Below are 18,924 nucleotides of genomic sequence, written 5' to 3' on the forward strand. Positions count from 1 at the left end.
CTTGAAGTCCACTGTGTTGCAGTCAGCCTGTTCTGTCTCCAACATAAACGAGACAGGGTTTTATAACCAACTGAAAGGAAACTTCATGTGAAGAAACAGGAAAACATTGAAATTCATAATATACAGACTGGAAAATAAATTTGTTATTGTTCTTTCATTCCTTCCAGATATAAATCTGGCCATGGCAAATATCAAAAAGCCCTGGGATTTGGCTCTTCACTTTATAAGGTCAGAGCTGTCTCCAGTGTTCTAGAATCTGGCTCACCCAGGCACTTAGATGAAAACTTGTGGACTCTCAGCGTCCTTATTTTTTGGATTGGGGACTAGATAAAGGAAATGGCCTTGCATCTCCTAAGATCACATCAGGGCCCTATTCCCTCTGGATGTAACCTTAATTCCAGGTCCTCTAATACCCAGGGTTGCTAATTCAGATAAGCCATGTGTCCTGAAAGGGAGGGATTATGTTGTTGCAGTGCACGTTTGTAGTAACGGGCCACAGAATTCAGCCATGTCCCCAGGTTCACTGCTCTATTGAAGAAGCCTTCAAGATCACCTTCTCCAGGAAGTCATCGCTACCCACAGCCTGGTTGTCATGGCACCCAATAGGTATTTCTTTCCATGCCCTTGCCAAGGTGTATAGACATTGTCGTGGCTCTCCAACTGGTTCTCAAGGATACTGGTTGTTTCTGTAGCTCCTCTGTCTAGCATCCACACCCACAAGCAGTAGTTGCTTGGATAAACCGCTGTTGAACTGAATAATAGTACTACATAAAGCTCTGTTTTTGCATAGATTTTATTTTTTTATTTTTATTTTTGAGATGGAGTCTCGCTGTCTCCCAGGCTGAAGTGCAGTGGTGAAATCTCGGCTCATTGCAACCTCTGCCTCCTGGGTTCAAGTGATTCTTCTTCTTGGCCTCCTGAGTAGCTGGGATTACAGGCGTGCGCCACCACGGTTGGCTAATTTTTGTATTTTTAGTAGAGACGGGGTTTCACCATGTTGCCCAGGCTGGTCTCAAACTCCTGACCTCAGGTGATCCACCCACCTCGGTCTCCCAAAGTGCTGGCATTAGAGGTATGAGCCACTGTGCCCGGCCTGATTTTGTACTTTTTTCTACCATAACCATTTTGAAAAGTCTAGTTCAGTAGTGTTAAATGCATTCACGTTGCTGTGCAATCTCCAGAACTCTTCACCTTGCACGACTGAATCTCCGTACCTATTAAGCAACAATTCCCCATCTTCCCCTCCCACTAGCCCCTGGTTACCACCATTCCACTTTTTGTCTCTGTAATTTTGACTACACTAGGTGCCTCGTATAAGTGGACCCAAGCAGCCTTTGTCTTTTTTATGAGTGGCTTTTTTCACTTAACATAATGCCCTCAGGGTTCATTCATATTGTAGCATATGTCAGAATTTCCTTCCTTTTTAAGACTGAATAATATTCCCTTGTATGTACAGACTACATTTTGTTTATTCACATATCCATCAAAGGACCGTGTCCACCTTTAGGCTATTGTGAATAATGCTGCTATGGACACAGGTTTACAAATACCTGTTCAAGTCCCTGCTTTTAATTTTTGAGGGTATATACCTAGAAGTAGAATGGCTGGATCACATGGAAATTCTATGTTTAGTGTTTTGGGAGTCATCCTACTATTTTCCATAGAGACTGTACCATATTTACACCAACAGTGCACAGGGGTTTCACTTTCTCCATATCCTTCCTAACGCTTGCTCTTTTCCATTTTTTAATAGCCTCATCAGTGTGTAGTAGTAGAGATTTTGTATTTTTATTTTATTTTTATTTTTTAAGCAGAGTCTCACTCTGTCTCAGAGCATGTGCCACCATGCCTGGCAAATTTTTGTATTTTTAGTAGAGAGACAAGGTTTCACCATGTTGGCCAGGCTGGTCTCGAACTCCTGACCTCAGGTGATCTTCCTGCCTCAGCCTCCCAAAGTGCTGGGATTACAGGCGAGAGCCACCGTGCCTGGCCAGATTTTATATTTTTAAAGCAATCTTGCTGGCCACAATCTTACTGGATTAAAGCCTGTGCGTGGCGAAGGGCAGAGTTGCAGGCTCCCAGAGCATCACTGGCTTGTGCATGGCAGAGCTGAGCCCTGGGTTTGTAACTCCTCCTCCTATTTTTCCGTGGGTTTCATTTTCCCCAGGCTGCGCAGGTTCCCTGAGTCCTTTCCTCCATCAGGACTTGCTGGCAGCGGTTCCCGCAGGCCACACTCTTCAGGGGACTGGGCCACCCCAACCCGTCCACTGATGGGGGATTTTCACGCATGTGGACTCAATGCTCTGGTTAAGTGACTTCCTATGACACCTTTCTTTGGTGCCACTCAAAGTGCCTCATGTTCTCACTTTCTTTTCCTTTCATTGTTTGGGGGCACGATGATGGTTTATTCACTCTGTAATCATTTCAGCATAAAGATGTTCAAAAGTCAAGCACATCTCGCATAAAGAATAAAGACCAAGGAATTGGTTAATACCATAGTGGGAGGTTTTAGCTTTTCTTGTGGTGGGGGGAGGACAAGGTTTCGCTCTGTCACCCAGGCTGGAGCATAGTGGTATAATCTCAGCTCACTGCAGCCTCAAACCCCCTGGGCTCAGGTGATCCTCCCCACCTCAGCCTCCCGAGTAGATGGGACTTTAGGTGCATGCCATCATGCCCAGTTAATTTTTTTTTTAATTTTGTAGAAATGGGGTTTCACCATGTTGCCCAGGCTTGTCTCAAACTCCCGGGTTCAAGCAATCCTCCTGCCTGGATTACAAGTGTAAGCCACTGCACCTGACCTTAGCCTTTTTTTTTTTTTTTGAAGCAGCCAAACCTTTTATTAAAAAGTGTGATCTAACACATTATCCCAATGTAGGAGACAAGTGGAAGAGGTGTGGTTCTGCTTGGGTAGTTGGGGTGTCTGGAATCACCATGACCTCCCTGGAGCACACCCCCCCATACAAGCCCAAGGTGATATCTCCGTTACACGTCACGGGCCGCATGCAACCCACACTCCCCTAGACCTGAATCTGCCTTGGGCATTTATATTTGACTTTTCACCTCCACAGGATACTCACTGTTACCATTCTGGCTCTCTGTCTTCCAAGCCCTGGGAATGCACAGGTAAGATTTTTATTTTGAAAAAATATCTACAAGCGTATTAAAAACCAGGGTGAGGGAGTCCAGCCTTGTGTTATGGAACCCTAGGGTTCTGGAGGTGGGAGCAGCTTTACAGTTGACCTCATCTGAGCTCTTCATTCTCAGAAGTTAACAGTGGAAGCTCAGAGAAAGTGAGACTCGGCCCAGGTGGCATGACTTGTAAGTGACAAGGCTGGGGCTGGTGCTCAGTTTCCTGACTCCCAGTCCAAGACTCTTTTCTATTTTATTTTATGATAAGTTCTGGGGTACATGTGCAGGATGTGCAGGTTTGTTACATAAGTAAACGTGGGCCATGGTGGTTTGCTGCCCCCATCTACTCATCACCTAGGTGTTAAGCCCAGCATACATTTTTAATCAGATTGCATGGCCTCATTTGTGCCGCTCACAGCAGGCCTCAACCTACCTTCAATGTTGAAAAGTACAATATGCTCTAATGTTTCTGGGCAGTGGCACCCGAGGACCCCCACGGGTCTGCATGTGCTGCCACAGACACACCCCTCTTGGAGGAGGTGGGAGAGGAAGTGGGGGTTACCCAAACATCCCAGCATGCAGTGTTGCATAATTCGGCTCCAAACCTAGGAGGGCCCATCGCTGGGCCGAAACCCCTCAGAGGAGTAAGAAGCGGGTGGGCAAGGCCAGGCTCAGGGCCTTAGGGGTTCTGGAAGAAGCTTGCAGCATCCTGGGCTTTATTTTAAGCAACCGGAGAGATGGACCCCTGTGTGTCAGCCCTGAAATGTGGGCAGATCCCTCCTGAAAACTCCGAGTGGCCTCTCTGTGGCTCTGGCTCGGGAAAGAAATGAGAGAAGCCCTATCTCTGAGCAGGCTGAGGGCTGCAGGCAGGTAGGGGAGCATTTTCTCTCTTCATGTTAAGAATTTTGAAGCATATTCAGGCCACTGGCAATGGGAAGGATCTTGGGAAGAGTAACAAAGAATTTTAGACCTTGGGGTTTTCTAAGGCAGCCTCATGGCATACACATGAAGACAGGTAGGCCCTGAGGGCAGCGATTCAGGGTTGTGTTTACTGCACTTTAGGCACTTTATATAATAGATTAACATACATCGTCCTTACCACCATTTTGAACTATGTACATACCCCCATTTTACAGATGGGGAAACTGAGGCATAGAACAGTTACGCAGAGAGTAGGGGCTAGAGTGAGAATTTGAAGCTGTGCCCTGGTCCAGCAGACTTGAACCTATGCCAGTCCTTGACAGCCAGGACTGGAACCTGGGCCTCCTGGCCTCCCAGCTTCCCGGCATAGCTTCCTGGCTCGTCTGCTCCACTTCCTTTGCCCCAACTCCCTGGGACCCCTGAACCCTCTCCTGGGAGTGCAGGCCAAATCCATCGTCTCCGCAAATCAGCCAATAGCTCAGGGAAGCCCAACCTCCGAAGCTGTAGAAAAGGCCAGGGATGGGAGTTCCTGGAAAATGTCAGGCCCCGGGATCTTCCCAAACAGCCCACCCAACACTTTTTTTTTTTTTTTTTAAAGTACATAAACTTGTAGCTCAAGTTGTATGTAAAAGCTACAACCCTCTGGGATTGTTGAGGTCTATCTCTTTCTGGAAGCATCTTTGTGTCATTGATTTGCTGAGACTGAAATGGAGAAATTTACTCAATTCAACTTTTCTTAGAAAACCGACTGCATCTCTGTGTAGCTTTTATTTATGTACAGACATCAAAATCAGGTAGAGGGTTTCATGGGGGCAAATAACTCATATTCGGCGCTTTGAAGGTGAGGTCGCACCTAAAGAAAGAGTCATTGCCCTTAAAAGCAGTCTCATTCATTCCCAGAAAGGGGATGAACAGGGAGCATGCCACATTAGTCTCAGCAGATGTGATTCCTCTTGCTCTTCATAACTAGAGCATTAAAAAACCTGAAAACTGTCTGCTAAAAATGGGAGCTATGAAGCAATGGTGCAGGGAGTTTTTTTTTTAATAAAGTTTTTCTAAAAACATAGAGATGGGGTATTGAGGCTGGTCTCAAGACTCCTGGGCTCAAGAAATCCTCCCTCTTCAGCCTCCCAGAGTGCTGGGATTACATGCATGAACCACTGCGCCTGGCCTGGTGTGGGGAGTTTAGAAAGTAGTTCTAAGTGTAAAATAATTGTAAGGAAAAATTTTAGAAGAACAAATAGGGGTTATAATACAGGTATTGGTATTTTGCAGGCCTTTCTTTTTTGCTCCATTTCCCCAACTTTCTGTGTTGCAGCAATAAGACTTCTATGGTGTGAAATGACTTAGCCTGTTTCTCCTCTCTCCTTCCCTGCAGGCACAGTGCACGAATGGCTTTGACCTGGATCGCCAGTCAGGACAGTGTTTAGGTATGAGCCACTGCGGATCCTTCATTGGGGTGGAGGCATTCCGCCCAGTTGCAGGGCTGTTTCTTTCTCTGTTGTTCAGTGATTAGCCATGCCCATGGAAGAACACAGTGACATGGAATGACTGAAGTCAATGGTGCCCTTTTATTGATCACCTTCTTTGTGCCTGGCCTTGAGCTAAGCACTGAGAGGGGTGGAAGAATTGATCTCTGTTCTCTTGAAGGTTTCTATTGGATTGGTGTTTCCTAGGGCTGCCGCAACAAATTACCACCAACTTAGGGGCTTAAACAACACCAGTGTATGATTTTACAGTTCAGTAGGTCAGAAGTTTGAATTGAGTCTCCAACAGAATAGAATTAAGGTGTCAGCAGGGCTGTGTGCTTTTCTGGAGGCTCTAAGTGAGACTTTTGTTCCCTTCTGGTTGTTGGCAGAATTGAGTTTCTTATGGTTGTAGGACTGAGGTTCTGTTTCCTTGCTGACTGTCAGTGGAGGGCAATTCCTACCTTTTAGAAATCTCCTGCTTTCTTTGGCTGGCAGCTCCTCCCTCCATCCTCAAAGCCAACACAGCAAGTCAAGTGTTTCTCACTTTGAATCTCTTCTTTTTCTGTTGTAGCATCTCTCTGACCAATCAGCCTCTTCTTCTTCTACTTTTCAGAACTCCTGTGAATATATCGGGCCCACCCAGAAAATCCAGGAAAACCTCCCCATCTCAAGGTCGGCTGCTTAGTAAGCTTAATTCCAGCTGCTACCTTAATTCCCCTTTGCCATGTAACCCAACATATTCACAGGTTCTGAGGACTAGGAAGAGGAGATTTTGGAGTGTTTGTGAGGGGCATTCTCTTAGCATGCCATCTTTTGCAATGGACTCTGTGGAAGATGAGGAGAGAGTGATACCTTATGTCCAGAGTCAATAAGCATTGACGGGGCCAGGTGCAGCGGCTCACACCTGTAATCCCAGCGCTTTGGGAGGCCGAGGCAGGTGGATCACCTGAGGTCAGGAGTGCAAGACCAGCCTGGCTAACATGGTGAAACCCTGTCTCTACTAAAAATACAAAAAAATTAGCCAGGTGTAGTGGCATGTGCTTGTAGCCCCAGCTACTCAGGAGGCTAAGGCAGGAGAATGGTTTGAACCTGGGAGGCAGAGGTTGCAATGAGCTGAGATCGCACCACTGCACTCCAGCCTGGGCAACAGAGAGAGACTCTGTCTCAAAAAAAAAAAAAAAGAAAAAGAAAAAAAAAAGCATTAATGGAGGTCAATTTGAATTGGGTATGGAAGGATGAATAGGATCCTAAGAAATGCCATTCCAGGTAGAAGGAAGAGCATTAACAAGGACAGGGTGTGGAAAGGACGCTCAGAGCATAGGGCATATGAACGGAGTAAGACAGCCCTACTTCCCCCCATCTTAGGGGAAGTATTTAGCTTTTACATTATACTTAATTTAGGCAAAATCATCTGTCTTCTCCAAGCTCATGTCAGGCATACTCCAGAGGGGAGATAGATGGTTTGAAAAACTGGTGAAAGGTGAGGAATAAACCCTGTCCTGGGAAATCTGGGCTAACATTTTGATTTTAAAGTAAGGCGTTTTGACTTGAAGATTTGATGAGGAATGAAGAGTGGAGCAGTGGCCTTCTTTTCTGGCCCCCCAGTTTCAACAATGGCTTCAGGCTTCAAGCTGAAGAACAGGCTGTTGCATTCTGCACCTTGCCATTGCTCCTTCCTCTGGTAGGACTGGGTGTGAGTTTCTCAGATGAGATGCTGGGGGTGAGTTGTCGGGTGCAGGCGTGTGGTCTCCAGTCTCCAGCCCTGCACAGAGCAGACTCCAAGGCTGGTGAGATGGCTCAGTATATGGGATCATGTCTGCTGCTTGCTGGAGCCACAGTTCAGGCCTCCCATTGTCTGTACCCTACCTAGCAAGGCTGATTTTCTAGAGAGTCCACCTCTCCCCTTCCAGACATAACAAGCAGAGCCCAGCCTGGCTGGAAATGGGCTTTGTTGGCTGGCACAGAGCTGACTAGAAAGCAAAGCTTTGCTTTCTTAACAAGCAACTAGCTCTCAGTCAAGCCTTTTCTTTTTTCTTTTCTTTCTTTCTTTCTTTTTTTTTTCTTTGAGACAGCATTTTCCCTCTTGTTGCCCAAGCTGGAGTGCAATGGCGCAATCGCGGCTCGCTGCAACCTCCGCCTCCTGGGTTCAAGTGATTCTTCTGCCTCAGCCTCCCAAGTAGCTGGAATTACAGGCATGCGCCACCACACCCCTCTAATTTTTTGTATTTAGTAGAGATGGAATTTCACCATGTTAGGAGGCTGGTTTTGAACTCCTGACCTCAGGTGATACACCTGCCTCGGCCTCCCAAAGTGCTGGGATTACAGGCGTGAGCCACTGTGCCCAGCCTAAGCCTTGTCTTTCCTGATGCAAGAGACTCTTTCTCCCCGACCACTGTTACTTGAAATAGAAGTGGAGACAATTGTTGGCCCATTCCAGTATTTTCAGAGTGTAGTATGTACACGAGGGTCCTTGGCATATTAGATGGTACACCTGCAGATAAACACTCTTTATTTTAATAGTATATATTTATTTTTACTGTTACCTTCTATTTATGCTAATTTTCACCTGCTGTAGTCATGTAAGATTTTAAAAATACATTTATTTGTGCTTCAAATATGGGTTTATTTAAAGAAAGAGTATGTGCAAATGATCGTACAAGTTTGTTTTAGTCCGTTCTCTGTTGCTTATACCGAAATACCTAAAACTGGGTAATTTATAAAGAAGAGGAATTTATTTCTTACAATTGTGGAAGCTGAGAAGTCCAAGGTTGAGGATCTCCATCTGGTGAGGGCCTTCTTGCTGGTGGGGGCTCTCTGCAGAGTTCTGAAGTATGCAAGCCATCACATGGTGAGGGGGCTGGGCTGCTAGCTCAGGTCTCTCTTCCTCTTCTTAGAAAGCCACCAGTTTCATTTCCAAGATAACCCATTAACCCATTAATCTATGAGTAGGTTAATCCATTCATGAGAGTACAGCCCTCACGATCCAATCACCTCTTAAAGGCCCCACCACTCAATATTGCAACACTGGGGATTAAGTTTCAACATGAGTTTTGGAGGGACATTCAAACTATAGCAAGGTTTTTGTAGATATGGTCAAAATCATGATGGTGGTATTTGCAAGGCTGATGTTTGGGTGACACTGGTTACTTTGATTCACTTCAGCCAGCATTTAAAGGTACCTTCCCACGATGAGCTGGGGCTGCCCCAGGTGTTTAGGAGCAGATGCTGGTGAAGTGTGTTTGGGAGTGCTTCCTCCACGCCTGGTGCCAAGTTCTGCTTAAATATGCACCGGACACAACGCAGCTTGGGGAGGCGGGGGCACTAATGCTTGTCCTTTCTGTGCCTTGCAGATATTGATGAATGCCGGACCATCCCCGAGGCCTGCCGAGGAGACATGATGTGTGTTAACCAAAATGGCGGGTATTTATGCATTCCCCGAACAAACCCCGTGTACCGAGGGCCCTACTCGAACCCCTATTCGACCCCCTACTCAGGTCCGTACCCAGCAGCTGCCCCACCGCTCTCAGCTCCAAACTATCCCACGATCTCCAGGCCTCTTATATGCCGCTTTGGATACCAGATGGATGAAGGCAACCAATGTGTGGGTAAGTAGCCCAGCCTTTTGTTCCTCTCTGCTGTGCTTTGGGGAAGACGTCGTCTGTATCTGGCATGCTCACCCCAAATGGGTTGGTAGTTGCCATTCAATGCACCAGTGAAACAATGACTGACTTTCTGCATTCCCAGTTTCACTCCCAGCAGCCTGTATCTCCGGGTTCCTGCCCAACTAGGGAGGTTATTTTGCTGTTTTGTTCACAGTTCTCCAGAAAACCAATTTTTTTCTTTATTTTATTTTCGTCAATCTACCTATCTATATCTATCGATCACTCATCCATATATTTAAAGACCAAGGTAATATTTTCTCAATTAAATAACAAATACATCTGGTCAGACTTACTACAGTAAGTAAATCTCAGAGGAAGATCTAGAAAGGACCACAGCTCTGCCCTCAGCCCCCACACCTTTGATTGAAACATGTGCTTCTGCAATAGAAGAAGCCTTGAAGGGCACCGCCAACTGTTCTGGAAAGAAAGCAGGTTACTTGGGTTGGAACTAATGCGCTTTTGGCCAAAAGGAGCCTCACTGATAGGAACTCATAGCAAGAATGGACCTCTGGGAAGAAGCAGGCACAAAGGAATTGGCAAGGGGCGTGACCAGTGCCCAAGAGAGCTTTAGGTTCTGTGGGCCAGCGTGGCCTTGGAGGAGAGTTACCTAGGATCCTCCCTGGTCTTTAGCTGTGGTCAGGCCAAAATCTTGCAACTGTCTCCAGCTCTGGAAGATGGTGTATAGAGTGAAAGCTCTAGACTTTTTGATCATGCATCCCATCTGCAAAATCTTTTTGAGCCTGGATCCCCACTATATGGATTTTTATAAATTACATACGTACCCTGTCATACTAATATGGATTGCAGGATATAAACTTCACATAAGAAATATCAAATTTAAAAGGACGAGATAAAAAATAAATATGAAACTGGGAGTGGTGGCACGTGCCTGTAGTCTCAGCTACTCAGCAGGGTGAAGGGGGAGATCACCTGAGCCCAGGGGTTCAAGGCTGTGGTGCGCCATGATCGCGCCTGTCAATAGTCACTGCATTCCAGCCTGGGCAACATGGCGGGATCTTGTCTCTTAAGAAAATATATATATGAATTGAAATTTTAATATTTTTTCCTCTATCCCAAAAGTTTGGAAGACCATTGGTCTAGCAAGATTTTTCTTTGTCCTATTTCAGGGCTCTGGAGTGCTGAGCTGTAACCCACTATTAGGGGAGCTGTGTTTGTTAATTTAAAGTGTCTTCTACATGCTTATGTGAAGGAGCGTGCCTTCTCATTCGAATACACATGAATAATATGCAGACAAGTGTCTTCAGAGCTACCAGGAAACGCTGGATATGCGTGAACCCAAACTTCTACATTTTCACTGGTCTCAAGGGGTGTGGTCTCTGTGTGTGTTGATGGGGGTGGGGCGGGGAAGAGAAAGAGAGAGCTGGTTACTGTTTACCTTAAATGTTGATGAGTGTGCAAAGGGAATGAGCATGGGGTCCAGTCAAGCCAGCACGGGGTGGAGAAGATGGTAACATGCTTCCTTATAACCAGCATCAGGAGGAAAAACCTTTGTAACTGGAAGGGACTTGTTTTTTTTTCTTTTCTAGCTCTCCTAACTTCTCCCGTGTCTGCAGTCTCCTAACTATAGGAAATGACCTCTCCTAGCTGGTAGAAAAGAAATGATCCCAAAAGAAAATGCAGAGATAGAGAGGTGGAAGGTGCTGCTCTTCCAGGATGTCACATGGAGGCTGGATGAGCCAAGTGATCAGCCCTTAAATGTCTTGAGGAAGAGGGTGTAATGACTCCTTGGAGGCACTCTGCGGTTTTGGCAGGGGCCTTGGGTGGTGGTGGTGCAGACAGCTCTAGCTGATGCCTTGGGCAAGCTCAGTGGCCTCTTTTGCAGAAGAGCTGGGAGCTGCTGCGGGTTTCTCCAAAGTGTCTCCCTCGTTCCCCTAGACCTCCTTCCAGGGTCCCAGTGCCCTTACAACGAGGACATGGCTGGGAAAGCTATTCCTCCCCTGGTCCCTCTGACGTCATGCCATTTATGGCTCTGAACCTGTCACACGGGAGATGCGGAACTTTCATAATGGCCCTTTTGTAAGGAGAATACAATCTAGGAGCCCTAGTGAGGACTGGCACCAGGCCCATCCATTTCCAAAAAGTTCAGCATTATGCATTCATAAGTCCTGAGTTCTTTCTAACTTCCCTTCACCCCACCCCATGGTTTCCTGGTTTACAGAAGGCTTTCAAATGGCCCTCGCTGAGGTCCCTCTGCGTATTGTAAAGAGCTGGCATTGTGGGGGTGGGAGGAGGTAAGAGAAGGGATGGGGAAGGGAGGCTCTTTCTACCTACCGCTCCTTCCAAGAACTGGGATGGAAGAGAGGTGGGCCTGGGAGCAGGTGGAAGGGAAGCAAGGCACTGTGGTGGAAGGTGGGAGGGAAGGAGACAAGATGGGGAAATCATTGAGAAAAGACAAGGAGGTGAGTGTGCAGGTGTCACTGCCCAGAGAATGTGGGTGTTTTCCAGAGCACAGCTCTGGTCCTATGGAGGAGGCTTTGCATGAGCAGCGGGTGAGTCAGGGAGGCTTGGGAAACATTTCTGAAACTTTAGCGTTCTAGGAGAGGAGGACAACATCTCCAAAGGTGTCTTCTCCTCTTCATCAAAATAAAAGTAATGATCAACAGTAACATCCGCAGCAGCGGTGGTAATAAAATCAAACACTTGGATAGTACTTGTGTGCTAGAACCTTTACAATAATTAATGCATTTGATCCTCACAGCCATCTACAAGGTAAAACTATTATCAATCCTTTTGCACCCATGAGGAAACTGAAGAAGAGAAGCTAAGAAACCTGTTTAAAGTCACACAGCAAGTGAGGGGCTGAGCTACGATTTGAACGATTCAAGCTTTGAATGAGAAAACAGGCTCAGTGAGGTATAGATTTGTTCAAGGGTGCTCAGAGTCAGTGCTGAAGTCAGGATTAAAAACAAGGTCCTTCTCTTGTTCTTTTTGTTTTCTGAGACAGGGTCTGGCTCTGTCACCCAGGCTGTAGTACAGTGGCACGATCACTGCAACCTCTGCCTCCTGGGCTCAAAGCAGTCCTCCCATTTCAGCCTCCCCAGTAGCTGGGATTACAGGCGTGTGCCATCATGCTCCTCGATCACTGCAACCTCTGCCTCCTGGGCTCAAGTGATCCTCTCATTTCAGCTTCCCAAGTAGCTGGGACTATAGGCTCATGCCACCATGCCTGGCTTATTTTTGTATTGTTTTGGTAGAGACAGGGTTTTGCCATGTTGCCCAGGCTGGTCTCGAATTCCTGGGCTCAAGCAATCCTCATGCCTCAGCCTCCCACAATGCTGGGATTACAGGTGTGAGCCGTGGCACCCAGCTCTCTGTCTCTCTTTTTCTTAATGAAACTTTTTGCTCTGTAAAATTTCGAACCTAATCAAAAGTAGAAAGAACGTAGTGAGCACCTACTTACTTATCACCCAACTTCTGTAGTTATCAGCACAGGCACAATCTCCTTTCTTCTTTACACTCTACTCAGTGCATTAATTTAAAGCAAATCTCAGACTTCATATAATTTCATCCTTAAAGACTTCAGAATTATCTCTAAGAGATAAAGAAATTATTTACAAAAACAAATTTAAGGCCAGGTATGGTGGCTCATGCCTGTAATCTCAGCACTTTGGGAGGCCGAGGTGGGCGGATCCCCTGAGGTCAGGAGTTCGAGACCAGCCTGGCCAACATGGTGAAACTCCATCTCTACTAAAAATACAAAAATTAGTTGGGTGTGGTGGTGCACGCCTGTAATCCCAGCTACTGGGGAGGCTGAGGCAGTAGAATGGCATGAACCCAGGAGGCGGAGATTTCAGTGAGCTGAGTTTGCACCACTGCACTCCAGCCTGGGCGACAGAGCGAGACTCCAGCTCAAAAAATAAAAATAAAATAAAAAAAACCTCCAAAAAATACAATACCATTATCAAACCTACAGAAGTCAATAATAATCTTTTTATCATTAGATATCCAGGTAGTATTCAAATCTCTCTGATTGTCTCATAAATGCCTTGCAATTTCATCACAAATGGCTGGAAGAATCTCTGCAGTCCCCGGAATAGCATGGCTCTAGCAAAAGCCTGCTTTCTCAGCCATGAAACATTTCACTAACATTAGTTATTAGAGTCCCTACATTTGCCACTGAGCCAAGTTGGTTAGCAAAGCCAGAACTTGGAATATCCACCCAGAGGGGTGACAAGCTGAGCCCCAATGGGGCCATGCGTACGAAACCATCTCAGCAGCCGGTTGTCTGTTGGTTTCTTGGAATCAGACTCGTGCAAGCTCTGCAAACTGCATTGGTTGACAAGTCTCTTAAATGTCTTTTAGTCTTTACTGTTTCCCTGGCCACTTATTTACTGAAGAGGCCGAGCTGCTCGTTCTGTAGAATTTCATACGTTTGGGAGGTGACTGACTGCACTCTTGTCGGGGGCGGGTTATCTTATTCCTTAGTCCCCTATATTTTCTTGTAAGCTGCTAACAGAGCTTGATCCAATCAATAGACTTGATCCAATTCAGGTTAAATTTTTGGGCAGGCTATTTTGTAGGTAGCATCTTTGATCTTTTGCCCTCTTCATGCACTGATTTCTTCTCATAAAGTGTAAGACAGTCTGCCTTGGGAGGCAAATGAGCATCCCTTTCACTGCGGTTTACTTTTTCTAGGGTTTGGACCCACTTCCAAGGAATCACTCTCATCCCTTGGTGCCGCATGAGGCCGTGCCTATTTCCACAGGCTGGGCGGGGCTGGGCTCAGCGCCTGGGTGGCCAGTCCCTCAGAGCTTCCTCCTCAATTTCTCTGTTTTTGGTTCCACTTTGGAGGTGACTAGACCCTGCCCTTCTGAAACAATGTTTGGCCGTAGGTTTGAGTCCATGGGCCCCTAGATGTAAAGCTGGATCACTTGGGACACTTCTGCAGACAGAGTGAACAGTGACCTAGGAATTACAGTCCATGAGCCAAGTAAGTTTTGTGTTGTTCAGAAAACTGGCATCTTGGCATGACAGTGATGGGACTCATGGCTCATTAGAGTGTGTCACCCAGATCCTGGACCCTTGGGAGATCTGGTGACCAGATTCTCAGGGGAGGGAGAGCCAGACAAACATGGTTAACTGGTAAGCAGGGAGGGGCTGCTGGAGGAGAGCCTCACCCAACAGCTCACAATCAAGACACAGACAGAGGCCAAATCAAATGCATACATAGAGTTCTGAGCGGGTCACATAGACATCCCAGAGAAGGATGATGTGGGGCTGAAGATGGTGCGGTACTGAAGCCTCAGGGAGTGGGGTGAGCTGGTGCCAAGTGACTGGGGCACCCAAGATGTGGACTCCCATTCAGGAACCTTCCTCTCATGGCACTCTGCCTCTGAGACCAGGTCGCTGAATGTGGCCGCCACTCAACTCTGTCAGTTATTCCCTTGGGGGCTCACCTTGTCATCTCTCTGGGTGGACATTCCAAATTCGAGCTTCGCTAACCAGCGTGGCTCAGTGGCAAATGTAGGGACTCCATCCGTAACTCTTGTTTGTGAAATTTTTTGCAGCTGAGAAAGCAGCCTTTTACTAGAGCCCTCGACTCAGGGGACTGCAGGAATTCTGGCCATTTGTGAAGTTACAAGCAATATCTTGATTCTCTCTTCTAGTCCAGGATTTTTGTTTTTGTTGTTGATCAGGGCGCCCAAGCAGGCAGAGAGCAACACATGGGATCTTAACACATGGGGTGGTGTTGGTCTGAGGCTTTCTCTCGAGTTATTTTTCCTGAAAGCCAGCCAGTATTTCTTCAGCCAGCCAATGTGTACAGAGTGCATTCTTGGTGCCAGGCTCTGGCCTAGGCACTGAGGGGGATGTGGAGCTGTGCACGGCCATGGAGCTGTCTCTGGACTTTGTGGATAAGGGAGGGAGATGAGACACAACACAAGCAGCTGAAATTCAAGACGGCCTCTGATGAGTTCCTGAGAGGGTACAAAGAGAAGGCAGAGATAAGAAGGCTTCTGGGGTGGAGAGGGCTGGAACTTGGAAGTCAGACAGGCTTTGAGTCTCACCTTGGTTTGGCCACTTCCTACCTGTGAGAACAGGGGTTGGTTTCCTCGTCTGTAAAATGGGTATAACAACACCTGTCTCATAGATAACACGTGCAAACACCTTGCCTGGTGTTTACGCGGAGTATCCCGCAGTAAATGTTAACTGGGAAAGATTCATGAAGAGGCTGCTAGGGTCTTGAGATGATAACCCATGGGAAGATTCAGAGAGTCTGAAAATGCATCGCGCGTCTAATTCTTCAAAACCTTTAAAATGACCTAAAACTGAACCCAGTGCACATTTAGCTTCCAGGCCTTGAAGGGCTTTGCCCAGCTAAGCCTGATGTGGCTTCACTTAGAATCTGCTTGGAAATGGCAGCAGAGCCTGGGATTATTTAACTTGTGAGACAGAAAAGTGGGAAGTGGGAACAAATGTGGCATAAAGGCCGGGGGCAAGGAGAAACCTCAGCCCCTAATGTTGGCAGGACTGTGGTTAACAAAAACTAAGGAGGAGAAGGCATCCTTCACTCCAACAGACTTTTTTTATTTTTTATACAGGCCTCTGGCTTGGGCTGTAACTTGAAACTCAGTCCTCAGGCTGAGACCAGAAGGAAAATGTGTGAAACCAAGATCTGGAGGAAAATGGGTGAAACCCTGAAACTGATTCTTTAGCTGCTGAGGGCGTTGGGACTACGCAGGCCCAGAGAGGAAATGGGACCCGCATTGAGGCGGGGGTTCTGCAGCTGGGTTTGCTTAGATGTCTTTGTGAATTGGCCCCAGCAGGCTTGTTCACGGGCATGGCCTGCCCAGGTTTCCCACCTTGCTGCAAGTCTTTCCTTATCATTGCTGGGATGATGGGCAAGTGGCTTCACTTCTCTAAACCTCAGATTTTCCTCCTGTAAACAGGGATAACAGTACCAACTGCCACAGGAAATTTGGAGAATTAAGTGAGATAATGCATGCAAATTGTCTAACATCGAGGCTGCCTTATCGTAGGGGCTTCATAAGTTAGTTACTGTAATTATTGTTTTCATTATTTCAAATCTCATCATTCCATGATGACTTCTCCTGCTCCAAACCCCTAGTCCTGTTATTCCATTATTTTTTATTCTTTCCTCTGGGAATTAGATTTAATAGTGTGTGTCTTTTAGGGGGTTGAAAGTTGAATTTTTGCCAGTTTTCAGCAGTAGGAGTTGGGGTTAACTTGTGCTTCCAGGGAGACCCAAACAGAGACAGGACCCCAGGAAGTTGTCCAGGACAGCTGTTCCCAAAAGTTACTGTGCCCATGAATTACCGGGGAAAATGTAGTTCTGACTCAAGAGGTCTGGGGTGGCTCCCGAGGGTCTGCATTTTCTTAGAAGCCCCCAGGTGATGCCACGCTGCTGCTCCAGGGACCACCCTTTAGTTAGAAGGGCCCTCGTTCATCTGTCTATTTTTCAACAGAACTGTATTTAAAGAAAGGTAGAAGGTTTATTTTTTTCATGCAATTTGTGTATTGTTTGAATTTTTTAGAAGAAAGTATTACTTATTTAAAAACAAAACACAAACTGGAAAGAAATGATTTTAAGGCCTAGATTGAGGTAGCATGCTGTAGTGGTAAAGGGATGAGATGAGACATTAGTAAGAATTGGATTTTGATCCCAGATTTGCTACTTATTACCTGTGTGGCATTTAGAAAGCCACTTGGCCTCTCTGGCCTAAGTTTTATTATCTGTAAAAAGAAAGGATGGTGTTATACTAAGGGTCATAATCTGGGGTCTGTGGATAGAAATCAAGGGATCTATCGTTATATTTTTCCCCACTAACTTTGAATTGAGATTTAGCATTACTGTCCATTGTAGGCAACAGGTCACAGGACTATTAGCAGTACCTGGGATGGTATTGACAAGAGAATCAGATATTTACATATCACTTTACAGCCGTGGCAGTTATTTTGAAATACTTGGAAATATTTTGAAATATTTTGAAACCTTATCTATGCTTATCACTTCAAAATTGTAGAAGATTCTAGATCTGCCTAAATTTGTTTTTTAATGCACTGATAAAGAAGTATCTGTATTACTGTATCACACGTGTGTGTGTGTGTGTGTGTGTGTGTGTGTGTGTGTATGTTTTGAGACAGGGTCTTGCTCTGTCATCCAAGCTGGATGGATTACAGTGGCATGATCTCTGCTCACTGCATCCTCAACCTCCCGGAAATAAGTGTCCCTCCCATCTCAGCCTCCTGAGTAGCTGGGACTACCAGTACATGCCACCATGCCCAGCTAATTTTTGTATCTTTTGTAGGTACGGGGTCTTGCTATGTTGTCCAGGCTAGTCTCTAACTCCTGGGCTCAAGCAATCCTCATTCCTTGGCCTCCCAAAGTGCTGGGATTACAGGTGTGAGCTGCCATGCCCAGCCATACATTTGATTTTTAAATATTTGGATAGCTGCATTTCAATACAATTGTTTTCTTTCATAATCCTCTGAGTTTTATTTTATGCAATTTAAAGCATTATTCTGAGAAGAGAGTCCATGGGCTTTAGCAGTCTGCCAAACAGGTTCAAGGCACACACACAAAAGTTCAAATTCCCTGGTTCTGATGATTTCTCAGGTTTCTTGCAACTCAAGAATGTTCTACTATTCTAAATCTTCCCAATCTTTAGGAAACATCGTTTTTTTTGCGTTAACCCTTTCCCACCTGGATTGCCCAGGTGATGCGGCTCTTCTCTGTTGCGTGTATTTCAACAGCACACGTGCCTACTGACATCTGCCGGGACCCTACCAAGTCTCCGTTTGTGAGGAAGTCCCTCCCACCCCCAGTGGTAGCTGGCTTTGGTTACTGGCACTGGTCTGGTGAGGTTCGCTGCACTGGCTGGCCTCACGTTCTGGGTGGGGTCCCACTGGTGGGCCATGCCCAGCCCTTGGTGCCTTTGTGTAGTAGGTCACTTCCCCAGTGTCTAGCGTGGCAGTCTTTTCATTGACCTACAAGTTTTTCTTGGCTCTCATCTTATGTTCCTTGGTCTGGTCATGTTTCTTTTATTTCTACTCCACTCTGGAATTAGCCAGTTGTGTGCGAAAAGCAAGTGGTGTTGCAGAGGATGGATGAAGTGTGGACTTTTTAATGGCAGGACCATTCAGCTCCGGTCTGGCAAAAGTGGCTGCATTACCAAGTCTCCAGAGAGCACTGCCTGGAGGGCAGGAGGCTGAAGCTACCTTCAAGGTTGTAAATAGCCTCGAATGCCGGGGCCAGAGCTGGGCTGACTCTTTAGCACATGTCTTTTAAATTAGTCGGAGGTGCATGTTACGATGCTCCTTAGAGAAGCATCTAAACCTCAGCTTTGAGTGCTTGTTGGCTACTTACCTCAGATGGGGAAGTTTGGGGAAGGAGCATTAGTTGGGGAGGGAGAAGAAGAGGGACCTCCTTTCAATTCGTGATCATGTCTTGACACTTCTCCCGCTCTGTCTCCACTCTGACCTCACTCAGGCCACAGAGGTAGCTTTCGAGCCTTTCTCTGGGGTCGTCTTAGACTCTGGGAGTGCTGAAGAGCTACCTGGGTACCTTCGTTCTCCTATCCATTGGGCTGCCATCCTCTGTGGACACATGTACCACACAGGCCACGTGGTGCCCAGGCCGGGCAGGCTGGGACTGGGGAAGTGCTGGTGAGCTGGGCTGACCCCTCATCAGAGAGACCCACGAGCCAGAGACCTCCCTCCAGCAGCCAGCCCTGGGCCTTGAGCATGGAGGCAGAGAGGCCAGG

The 18,924-nt window shown here is 46.6% G+C and overlaps 2 protein-coding genes across 4 annotated transcripts in view; one reads left to right on the forward strand and one right to left on the reverse strand.

The window, feature by feature from the left end:
- The window catches only part of RIN3 (Ras and Rab interactor 3), a 768,425-nt gene extending 765,470 nt beyond the window's left edge, over window positions 1-2,955 (reverse strand). Inside the window, exon 1 of the mRNA XM_050799033.1 lies at window positions 2,952-2,955. The gene's annotated coding sequence lies outside the window, so the exon portion shown is untranslated. The remainder of the gene's footprint in view (window positions 1-2,951) is intronic.
- Window positions 1-18,924, forward strand: part of FBLN5 (fibulin 5) — a 79,071-nt gene that overhangs the window by 1,760 nt on the left and 58,387 nt on the right. For all 3 annotated transcript variants that reach the window (XM_050799112.1, XM_050799113.1, XM_050799111.1), the window contains exons 2-4: window positions 3,069-3,123; window positions 5,429-5,480; window positions 8,870-9,124. In XM_050799112.1, the coding sequence (XP_050655069.1) occupies window positions 3,069-3,123; window positions 5,429-5,480; window positions 8,870-9,124 (362 nt within the window). The remainder of the gene's footprint in view (window positions 1-3,068; window positions 3,124-5,428; window positions 5,481-8,869; window positions 9,125-18,924) is intronic.

The sequence above is a fragment of the Macaca thibetana genome, chromosome 7 (assembly GCF_024542745.1).
Source record: "Macaca thibetana thibetana isolate TM-01 chromosome 7, ASM2454274v1, whole genome shotgun sequence".
NCBI classification, from domain to species: Eukaryota; Metazoa; Chordata; class Mammalia; order Primates; family Cercopithecidae; genus Macaca; species Macaca thibetana.